Below are 12004 nucleotides of genomic sequence, written 5' to 3'. Positions count from 1 at the left end.
ATGATACTACATTAATAAGGGTTCTATATGTAATTCTATGATTAGACCCACTGAGATCATACTACATTAATAGGGGTTCTATATGTAATTCTGTGATTAGACCCACTGAGATGATACTACATTAATAAGGGTTCTATATGTAATTCTATGATTAGACCCACTGAGATCATACTACATTAATAGGGGTTCTATATGTAATTCTGTGATTAGACCCACTGAGATCATACTACATTAATAAGGGTTCTATATGTAATTCTATGATTAGACCCACTGAGATGATACTACATTAATAAGGGTTCTATATGTAATTCTATGATTAGACCCACTGAGATCATACTACATTAATAGGGGTTCTATATGTAATTCTGTGATTAGACCCACTGAGATGATACTACATTAATAAGGGTTCTATATGTAATTCTATGATTAGACCCACTGAGATCATACTACATTAATAGGGGTTCTATATGTAATTCTGTGATTAGACCCACTGAGATCATACTACATTAATAGGGGTTCTATATGTAATTCTATGATTAGACCCACTGAGATCATACTACATTAATAGGGGTTCTATATGTAATTCTGTGACTAGACCCACTGAGATCATACTACATTAATAGGGGTTCTATATGTAATTCTATGATTAGACTCACTGAGATCATACTACATTAATAGGGGTTCTATATGTAATTCTATGATTAGACCCACTGAGATCATACTACATTAATAGGGGTTCTATATGTAATTCTATGATTAGACCCACTGAGATCATACTACATTAATAGGGGTTCTATATGTAATTATATGATTAGACCCACTGAGATCATACTACATTAATAGGGGTTCTATATGTAATTCTATGATTAGACCCACTGAGATCATACTACATTAATAGGGGTTCTATATGTAATTCTGTGATTAGACCCACTGAGATCTTACTACATTAATAGGGGTTCTATATGTAATTCTATGATTCGACCCACTAAGATGATACTACATTAATAGGGGTTCTATATGTAATTCTATGATTAGACCCACTGAGATGATACTACATTAATAGGGGTTCTATATGTAATTCTATGATTAGACCCACTGAGATCTTACTACATTAATAGGGGTTCTATATGTAATTCTATGATTAGACCCACTGAGATCATACTACATTATTAGGGGCTCTACATTATTAGGGGTTCTATATGTAATTCTATGATTAGACCCAGTGAGATCGTACTACATTAATAGGGGTTCTATATGTAATTCTGTGACTAGACCCACTGAGATCATACTACATTAATAGGGGTTCTATATGTAATTCTGTGATTAGACCCACTGAGATCGTCCTAATTTATTCAGGGTTCTATATGTAATTCTATGATTAGACCCAGTGAGATCATACTACATTAATAGGGGTTCTATTTGTAATTCTGTGACTAGACCCACTGAGATCATACTACATTATTAGGGGTTCTATATGTAATTATATGATTAGACCCACTGAGATCATACTACATTAATAGGGGTTCTATATGTAATTCTGTGATTAGACTCACTGAGATCATACTACATTAATAGGGGTTCTATATGTAATTCTATGATTAGACTCACTGAGATCATACTACATTAATAGGGGTTCTATATGTAATTCTATGATTAGACTCACTGAGATCATACTACATTAATAGGGGTGCTATATGTAATTCTATGATTAGACCCACTGAGATCGTCCTAATTTATTCGGGGTTCTATATGTAATTCTATGATTAGACTCACTGAGATCATACTACATTAATAGGGGTTCTATATGTAATTCTATGATTAGACTCACTGAGATCATACTGCATTAATAGGGGTTCTATATGTAATTCTATGATTAGACCCACTGAGATCATACTACATTAATAGGGTTCTATATGTAATTCTGTGACTAGACCCACTGAGATCATACTACATTAATAGGGGTTCTATATGTAATTCTATGATTAGACTCACTGAGATCATACTACATTAATAGGGGTTCTATATGTAATTCTATGATTAGACTCACTGAGATCATACTACATTAATAGGGGTTCTATATGTAATTCTATGATTAGACCCACTGAGATCGTCCTAATTTATTCGGGGTTCTATATGTAATTCTATGATTAGACCCAGTGAGATCATACTACATTAATAGGGGTTCTATATGTAATTCTGTGACTAGACCCACTGAGATCATACTACATTAATAGGGGTTCTATATGTAATTCTGTGACTAGACCCACTGAGATCATACTACATTAATAGGGGTTCTATATGTAATTCTGTGACTAGACCCACTGAGATCATACTACATTAATAGGGGTTCTATATGTAATTCTGTGACTAGACCCACTGAGATCATACTACATTAATAGGGGTTCTATATGTAATTCTATGATTAGACCCACTAAGATCATACTACATTAATAGGGGTTCTATATGTAATTCTGTGACTAGACCCACTGAGATCATACTACATTAATAGGGGTTCTATATGTAATTCTATGATTAGACCCACTGAGATCGTACTACCTTAATAGGGGTTCTATATGTAATTCTACGATTAGGGTGATCAATAATATAGTACGTTCCATACCAGTAAGAAACCACATCTACTTTCACCCCTAGATTTGGAAAATAAAGAAATTGTCCATTTGTCTGAATGCAATTCAGAGTCCTGTCTCTCTGTCTCTCCAGGTTTGAGTTGAGTGAGAAGATGTTGGCTGCATGTAACGTGTTGAAGAACCACCTGAATGATGGCAAGGCCTTAACCAGTAAAGATGTGGTGAGCAACAGTTGTTATTAACTCTGCTTCTGAACAATTCTCTCTCTCTCTCTCTCTCTCTCTCTCTGTTTCTCTGTCTCTCTGTCTCTCTGTCATTCTCTCTCTCTGTCTCTCTCTGTCTCTGTCTCTCTCTCTCTCTCTGTCTCTGTCTCTCTCTCTCTCTCTCTCTCTGTCTCTGTCTCTCTCTCCCTGTCTCTGTCTCTGTCTCTCTCTGTCTGTCTCTCTCTCTCTGTCTCTATCTCTCTGTCTCTCTCTCTGTCTCTGTTTACATTGCCTAGACAAAAGTGAAATGAACAGTAAATATTACACTCACATAAGTTCCTAAAGACATTACAAATGTCATATTTGCAAATAGTTAAAGTACAAAAGGGAAAAGAAAGGAAAATAAATACATGTACAATGCTGTTTGTTCTTCACAGGTCACACATCTTGCTGCTGTGATGGCACACTGTGGTATTGCACCCAGTAGATATGGGTTTGGGTTGGGATATTGGGTTTGTTTTTTAACAATTCTTTGTGGGTCTTTGAAGTCTGAGGATAATATGTGTTTCTAATATGGTCATACATTGGGCAGGAGGTTAGGAAGTGCAGCTCAGTTTCCACCTCATTTTGTGGGCAGTGAGCACATAGCCTGTCTTCTCTTGAGAGCCATGTCTGCCTACGGCGGCCTTTCTCAATAGCAAGGCTATGTTCACTGAGTCTGTACATAGTCAAAGCTTTCCTTAAGTTTGGGTCAGTCACAGTTGTCAGGTATTCTGTCACTTTGTACTCTCTGTTTAGAGCCAAATAGCATTCTAGTTTGCTCAGTTTCTTTGTTAATTATTTCCAATGTGTCAAGTAATTATCTATTAGTTTTCTTATTTTGTTGGGTCTTATAGTGTTGCTGTCCTGGAGAATAGTCAGAGAGAGTCCCTTAAGCAAGCTGGTCCTGGGGCTCTGTTCATAAACACAAACACACCCCACAGAGCCCCAGGACCAGCTTGCTTAAGGGACTCTCTCTGTAGGTGATGGCTTTGTTATGGAAGGTTTGGGAATCACTTCCTTTTAGGTGGTTTAACGTCTCTTTTCTGGATGTTGATAATTAGTGGGTATCGCCCTAATTCTGCTCTGCATTATTGGGTGTTTTACATTGTACACAGAGGATATTTTTGCAGAATTCTGCGTGCAGAGTCTCAATTTGGTGTTTATCCCATTTTATGAATTATTGGTTGGTGAGCAGACCCCAAACCTCACAACCATAAAGGGCAATGGGTTCTATGACTGATTCAAGTATTTTTAATCAGATCCTAATTGGGATGTCAAATTTTATGTTCCTTTTGATGGCATAGAAGGCCCTTCTTGCATTGTCTCTCAGATCGTTCACAGCCTTGTGGAAGTTACCTGTAGCGCTGATGTTTAGGCCGAGGTATGTATAGTTCTTGTGTACTCTAGGACAACGGTGTCTAGGTGGAATTTGTATTTATGGTCCTGGAAACTGGACCTTTTTTGGAACACCATTATTTTTGTCTTACTGGGATTAACTGTCAGGGCCCAGGTCTGACAGAATCTGTGCAGAAGATCTAGGTGCTGTTGTAGGCCCTCCTTGGTTAGCTCTCTCTCTCTCTCTCTCCTTGTCCACTCACTATTGTCTGTCCAAACAACTCTTGTCTCTCAGCACAGTAGAGTCAGGAACTAACTCCGCTGCAGGTCCATTTTACTCAGCTTTTCTCCTCTTTTCTCTACTGGGCTGTCGGCCCGGTAGATCTCTGGCAGAGGATGCCGTCTGCTCTGACGATTGTCCTGATTTGATGTTTGCCGTAGCTCACAAGAACAATGAAGAAATGAACCATCACTAACATTTATTTATGAGATTTGACTCACAGTAAAGCAACTCCTATTCACATCACAGCAGCACTGTTCTAGTGGTTCACAGTGTCTGATCTCTCTGTCGCCGTCCTCTAGAGAGCCTGTGTGAACACAGTTCAGAGCGAGTGGTTCTGGGTGTCCAGTCAGAAGACTGTGGTGCCCGGCATAGTGGAGGACTATTTAACAGCGTTCCGGGACATCTCGCCGGCCATGCTGCGTCACATTGTCAACATGGCGGACGGTAACGGGAACACAGCGCTCCACTACAGCGTGTCACACTCCAACTTCCACATCGTCAAGACGCTGCTCAACGCAAGTGAGGAAACATACAGTCTCTCTGTCCTCCTGCATGTCTCGTGTTACAACACTAGTTAGTGTTAAATAAATGAACATTTAAACAAAATGTTGTTGTTTACTTCAAATTTAATGTTGTTGTTTACATCCAGACTGTTATTTTTTACTTCAACTTTAATGTTGTTGTTTACATCCAGACTGTTGTTGTTTACTTCCAGACTGTAACGTTGTTGTTGTTTATTCCAGATGTGTGTAACGTGAACCAGCAGAATAAGGCTGGCTATACTCCCATCATGCTGTCTGTGCTGGCGGCTGTGGAGGCTCCTAAAGACATGGCCATCGTAGAGTACCTCTTCAGCAAGGGAGACGTCAACGCTAAGGCCAGCCAGGTATGGGGTCAGGGGCCAGCCAGGTATGGGGTCAGGGGCCAGCCAGGTATGGGGTCAGGGGCCAGCCAGGTATGGGGTCAGGGGCCAGCCAGGTATGGGGTCAGGGGCCAGCCAGGTATGGGGTCAGGGGCCAGCCAGGTATGGGGTCAGGGGCCAGCCAGGTATGGGGTCAGGGTCCAGCCAGGTATGGGGTCAGGGTCCAGCCAGGTATGGGGTCAGGGGCCAGCCAGGTATGGGGTCAGGGGCCAGCCAGGTATGGGGTCAGGGGCCAGCCAGGTATGGGGTCAGGGGCCAGCCAGGTATGGGGTCAGGGGCCAGCCAGGTATGGGGTCAGGGGCCAGCCAGGTATGGGGTCAGGGGTCATGTATGACTAGGGCTGTTGAGGTGACTATTACCGGCGGTCACGAGTTATGAAGCTGCTCTGATGCTGCTGGTCATTAGTAGCCTTCCAAACTAGGTAACGGACTGGTATTCAGCACTATATTGTCCCTCTAATCACTCTGACATCAATGCAAATGTTATTAAAAATCTAATCAAACACTTCATGAGAGCCCATGAGCTGATGTTGCGCAACATTTCTATAGGCTATACAATTACCTGAGAAAACAGAGTGATGGCCTCTATTAAAAAGAGGAGGATCCCATCAGCTTTCCATTGGCTAGGCCTACTACATTTATTTCTCAACTTTCCTAATATAAAGCACAATACTTCTCTTTACAACAGGAGTATAGCCTACCTGGCTGGAAGGAAAATGAACAGGAAAAGTATCCTCCATTCGCTATTTAAGTGCATAGATTACATGTATTCTTCCCCTGTTTCGATACAGGTGCATGATAATGGTCTATTCCACATCAAAACAAATTTCACACATATTATATGGTATATGTAAAGACAAGTTTTAAATCAAGAATAGTTCAATGGGTGACAATATTATCACTTGTGAATGAGTGCATAAGAAAGACTTTTTTTTGCGACTTTTCGAATCACAGTCACACACCTCATGTAGCCCAGCCCAGAGGCCAATATGTTTTGACAAGGTTTGTATCGTAACTAAAGTGGCCAAAAAACTCAAATCAAAGTTTATTTCGGGGGGCACACAATGCAAATAGTCCGGGTTGCCATTTGATTACCTGTTCTTGAGTCTTATGGCTTGGGGGTAAAAACTGTTGAGAAGCCTTTTGGTCCTAGACTTGGCGCTCCGGAACCCTAGAGCCACTCCAATTTGCATTCCGTCCAAACAGATCCACAGATGATGCAATCTCTACTGCACTCCACACTGCCTTTTCCCACCTGGACAAAAGGAGCACCTATTCATTGACTACAGCTCAGCGTTCAACAACATAGTGCCCTCAAAGCTCATCACTAAGCTAAGTACTCTGGGACTAAACACGGGCCGCTCCCAGGTGGTGAGGGTAGGTAACAACACATCCGCCACGCTGCTCCTCAACAGGGGGGCCCCTCAGGGGTGTGTAGTCTCCTCCTGTACTCCTTGTTCACTCATGACTGCATGAGCTTCAAGTTCCACATCAACAACAAACTAACATGGTCCAAACACACCAAGACAGTCGTGAAGAGGGCACGACAAAACCTATTCCCCCTCAGGACACTGAAAAGATTTGGCATTTGTCCTCAGATCCTCAAAAGGTTCTACAGCTGCACCATCAAGAGCATCTTGACTAGTTGCATCAGTGCCTGGTACGGAAACTGCACTGCCACCGACGGCAAGGCACGACAGAGCCCAGTACATCACCGGGGCTAAGCTTCCTGCCATTCAGGACCTCTATACCAGGCGGTGTCAGAGGAAGGCCCTAAGAATTGTCAAAGACTCCAGCCATCCTTGTCATAGACTCTTCTCTCTGCTACCCCACTGCAAGCGTTACCAGAGTGCCACGTATAGGTCCAAAAGTTTTCTGAACAGCTTCTACCACCAACCCATAAGACTCCTGAACATCTAATCAAATGGCTACGGTCAGGGAAGAGAGGTAAGGGTTAGAGGTCAGGGAACCCGAGGTAAGGGTTAGAGGTCAGGGAACCGAGGTAAGGGTTAGAGGTCAGGGAAGAGAGGTAAGGGTTCGAGGTCAGGCTGACCAGACAGGGCTGATGCTAGCAGGATGGACATGATGCTAACCCTCTCCCTCCCTCCCTCAGGCTGGCCAGACAGGGCTGATGCTAGCAGGATGGACATGATGCTAACCCTCTCCTCCCTCCCTCAGGCTGACCAGACAGGGCTGATGCTAGCAGGATGGACATGATGCTAACCCTCTCCTCCTCCCTCAGGCTGGCCAGACAGGGCTGATGCTAGCAGGATGGACATGATGCTAACCCTCTCCCTCCTCCCTCAGGCTGGCCAGACAGGGCTGATGCTGGCGGTCAGTCATGGCAGGATGGACATGGTTCGGGCGCTGCTGGCCCAGGGGGCAGAGGTCAATGTCCAGGATGATGAGGGTTCTACAGCCCTGATGTGTGCCAGCGAACATGGCCACGCTGAGATAGTCAAACTACTGCTGGCCCAGCCGGGCTGCGACGCCACTCTCAGCGATAGTGTGAGTGTCTGTCTGTCTGTGTCTGTCTGTGTCTTTCTCTGTCTGTCTGTCTGTCTGTCTGTCTCTGTCTGTCTGTCTGTCTCTGTCTGTCTCTGTCTGTCTCTGTCTGTCTGTCTGTCTCTGTCTGTCTCTGTCTGTCTGTCTGTCTCTTTCAGTTGAAGGCATTCAGTTGTACAACTGACTAGGTATCCCCTTTTCAATTCAATTCAAGGGCTTTATTGGCATGGGAAACATGTGTAACATTGCCAAAGCAAGTGAGGTAGATAATATACAAAGTGAATCCCCTTTTCTCTCTCTCTCTTGCGCTCTCTCTCTCCCTCTCTACCTTTTTCTACTTCTTCCTCTCTCTCTCTCTAGGATGAGAGCAATGCCCTGTCTATCGCTCTGGAAGCGGGTCATAAGGACATAGCAGTGTTGTTGTACGCCCATGTAAACTTCTCTAAGGCCCAGTCACCGGTCAGTACTCTCTACCGCTGTTCCCTGATCTCTGACCCTTACCTCTGTTCTCTGACCTCTAACCCTTAACTCTAACCCTTACCTCTGTTCTCTGACCTCTAACCCTTACCTCTGTTCTCTGATCTCTGACCCTTACCTCTGTTCTCTGACCTCTAACCCTTACCTCTGTTCCCTGATCTCTGACCCTTACCTCTGTTCTCTGACCTCTAACCCTTAACTCTAACCCTTACCTCTGTTCTCTGACCTCTAACCCTTACCTCTGTTCCCTGATCTCTGACCCTTACCTCTGTTCCCTGATCTCTGACCCTTACCTCTGTTCTCTGACCTCTAACCCTTACCTCTGTTCCCTGATCTCTGACCCTAACCTCTGTTCTCTGACCTCTAACCCTTAACTCTGTTCCCTGACCTCTAACCCTTACCTCTCTTCCCTGACCTATAACCCTTATCTCTCTTCCCTGACCTCTAACCCTTACCTCTGTTCCCTGACCTCTAACCCTTACCTCTGTTCCCTGACCTCTAACCCTTACCTCTCTTCCCTGACCTCTAACCCTTACCTCTCTTCCCTGACCCATAACCCTTATCTCTCTTCCCTGACCTCTAACCCTTACCTCTGACCCTTACCTCACTTCCCTTACCTCTAACCCTTACCTCTCTTCCCTAACCTCTCTTCCCTTACCTCTCTTCCCTGACCTCTAACCCTTACCTCTGTTCCCTGACCTCTAACCCTTACCTCTGTTCCCTGACCTCTAACCCTTACCTCTCTTCCCTGACCTCTAACCCTTACCTCTCTTCCCTGACCCATAACCCTTATCTCTCTTCCCTGACCTCTAACCCTTACCTCTGACCCTTACCTCACTTCCCTTACCTCTAACCCTTACCTCTCTTCCCTAACCTCTCTTCCCTAACCTCTCTTCCCTTACCTCTCTTCCCTTACCTCTCTTCCCTGACCTCTAACCCTTACCTCTCTTCCCTGACCTCTAACCCCTACCTCTCTTCCCTGACCTCTAACCCTTACCTCTGTTCCCTGTACCAGAGCTGCTTGCCCTGAAATCACTTTTTGACAAACATATTTTTGTTTTGAGCAGAGCAACTATTCTCCCGCTGTAGTTCTAATGTTATCTATGTGTGCGTGTTGTGTTCGTTTGTGTGCGCATGTTGTGTGTGTGCGCATGGTTTGTGTGTTGTGTGTGTGTGTGTGCGCATGGTGTGTGTGTGTGTGTGCGCATGGTTTGTGTGTTGTGTGTGTGTGTGTGTGTGTGTGTCTCCAGGGAACCCCTCGTCTGAGCAGGAAGATGTCCCCCAGTCCCACCAGGAGGGGCATGTTTGACTAGCGCCACCGCCCATTGGTCAAGTCTCATGACACCAACCAACCAACCGCTGAGGATTTCAACCCCCAGGGACAGACTTTGGCCCCACCCCCTGACAACCTGATTGGACCATGTGGGATTATTGACAATGCAGTTCAACCAGAAAGGTTCTATGGGTTTATTGACCAATGCGGTCCAACCAGAAAGGTTCCCTGGGTTTATTGCCCATGTGGTCCAACCAGAAATGTTCCAGGGTTTATTGACCATGTGGTCCAACCAGAAAGGTTCCAGGGTTTATTGACCATGCGGTCCAACCAGAAAGGTTCCCTGGGTTTATTGACCATGCGGTCCAACCAGAAAGGTTCCCTGGGTTTAAAGACCATGCGGTCCAACCAGAAAGGTTCCCTGGGTTTAAAGACCATACGGTACAACCAGAAAGGTTCCCTGGGTTTAAAGACCATGCGGTCCAACCAGAAAGGTTCCCTGGGTTTATTGACCATGATGAAAGATGAAACATATTGGTCAGTCTTGTAGTAAGATGAGCTGGTATTTGTCAGTCTTGTAATAAGATGAGCTGGTATTTGTCAGTCTTGTAATAAGATGAGCTGGTATTGGTCAGTCTTGTAGTAAGATGAGCTGGTATTGGTCAGTCTTGTAGTAAGATGAGCTGGTATTGGTCAGTCTTGTAATAAGATGAGCTGGTATTGGTCAGTCTTGTAGTAAGATGAGCTGGTATTGGTCAGTCTTGTAATAAGATGAGCTGGTATTGGTCAGTCTTCTACATGAACATCCCAAAGTGCCCTTGTTAAACCACCACCAGCATTCTGTCTGCTCTGAGTGGATAGAGTGAAGGAGGAAAGCGAGAAGGAGGGGGGGGAGGAGAAAGAGAAGGAGGAGGGAGAGGAGAAAGAGAAGGAGAGAGAGAGGAGGGAAAGAAGGAGTGGGAGAGGAGAGAGTGTGAAGGAGGAGGAGAGAGAGAAGGAGGAAGGAGAGGAGGGAAAGAAGGAGTGGGAGAGGAGAGAGTGTGAAGGAGGAGGAGAGAGAGAAGGAGAAGAGGCCATACTACTTGAGAAGCTGGACTTCATAAGAACCCAGAAACACAAATACTGTATTCTAGATATGGGCTGCAATAGACAAGCGTCCTGTCCAGGCAGTGAATGTGTACATCAAGAGCTGCCTCACAAGAGAGAGAGAGAGAGAGAGAGGTTCAGATAACTTATCCAGACTATAGACCTTTTCAACTGTCAAAATAATAACACGTTCTGTACGCGCAACCAAGAGGTTCCCCAGTAAACATCCGGTGCTGCGGTACCCCATAATTGCTAACTAGCTAGGTAGTTGGCGAGCTAGCACAAAATGAGTTCGCATTTCTTGATCCACCAAAAAACTGAAAAAACAACTTATTGACCTATTGACTTGATACCAGATACACTAAACACAATCATGAGACAATGTTTATCTCCTTTATTATCCGTTTGCTCTGGTGGTGTTGCATTAGGCTAGCACAGTAAATAACCACAGAGCTAGCGTGATGTGAGGGTAGAGAAAGATCAGCTGACCTTGTTAGCCAGCCAGAGCTAGCGTGATGTGAGTGTAGAGAGAGATCAGCTGACCTTGTTAGCCAGCCAGAGCTAGCGTGATGTGAGTGTAGAGAGAGATCAGCTGACCTTGTTAGCCAGCCAGAGCTAGCGTGATGTGAGGGTAGGGACAGATCAGCTTACCTTGTTAGCCAGCCAGAGCTAGCGTGATGTGAGGGTAGAGAAAGATCAGCTGACCTTGTTAGCCAGCCAGAGCTAGCGTGATGTGAGGGTAGAGACAGATCAGCTGACCTTGTTAGCCAGCCAGAGCTAGCGTGATGTGAGGGTAGAGAAAGATCAGCTGACCTTGTTAGCCAGCCAGAGCTAGCGTGATGTGAGGGTAGAGAAAGATCAGCTGACCTTGTTAGCCAGCCAGAGCTAGCGTGATGTGAGAGTTGAGAAAGATCAGCTGACCTTGTTAGCCAGCTGGATTCATTTCTCTCACAACAGCCAACAATATAACTCAACTAAATGTAGTGTGTATCCAATGTTTGACGGACTCATTGTTTACAACAAAGTTAGCTAGCAGTTTAAAAATGACCCCACTATCAACCTTCTTCCCCCCCTCCCCCCTCACTAATCTGTCACTCAGCTCGTCGACTTTTCCTCCTAAACACATCTATATTTTACCCAAGTCTTTTGTCCACTTAGTTTCAATTTAGAAATATAGTGTAGTTTAAATGAACCGCGAGCTTGTGCGATTCATATATTATCAACCTCACGTTACGAGACATAGCTAGTGGTTTGGTTACAGTAAAGCTAGACTATACAAATGCTAGTGCTG

The 12004-nt window shown here is 44.4% G+C and overlaps 1 protein-coding gene across 1 annotated transcript in view; it reads left to right on the top strand.

Moving 5' to 3' along the window:
- LOC135534005 (KN motif and ankyrin repeat domain-containing protein 1-like) overlaps window positions 1-11796 on the top strand; it is a 45057-nt gene extending 33261 nt beyond the window's left edge. Inside the window, 6 exon segments of the mRNA XM_064961166.1 lie at window positions 2722-2809; window positions 4751-4970; window positions 5195-5337; window positions 7680-7880; window positions 8238-8336; window positions 9605-11796. Coding sequence (XP_064817238.1) covers window positions 2722-2809; window positions 4751-4970; window positions 5195-5337; window positions 7680-7880; window positions 8238-8336; window positions 9605-9667 — 814 coding nt within the window. The 3' untranslated portion in view covers window positions 9668-11796.
- Window positions 11797-12004: the final 208 nt, after the last annotated feature.

Source organism: Oncorhynchus masou, unplaced genomic scaffold (genome assembly GCF_036934945.1).
Source record: "Oncorhynchus masou masou isolate Uvic2021 unplaced genomic scaffold, UVic_Omas_1.1 unplaced_scaffold_2912, whole genome shotgun sequence".
Classification (NCBI taxonomy): domain Eukaryota; kingdom Metazoa; phylum Chordata; class Actinopteri; order Salmoniformes; family Salmonidae; genus Oncorhynchus; species Oncorhynchus masou.
Note: the sequence above shows the minus strand (reverse complement) of the source record. Positions and strands in the feature narration are given on the sequence as shown.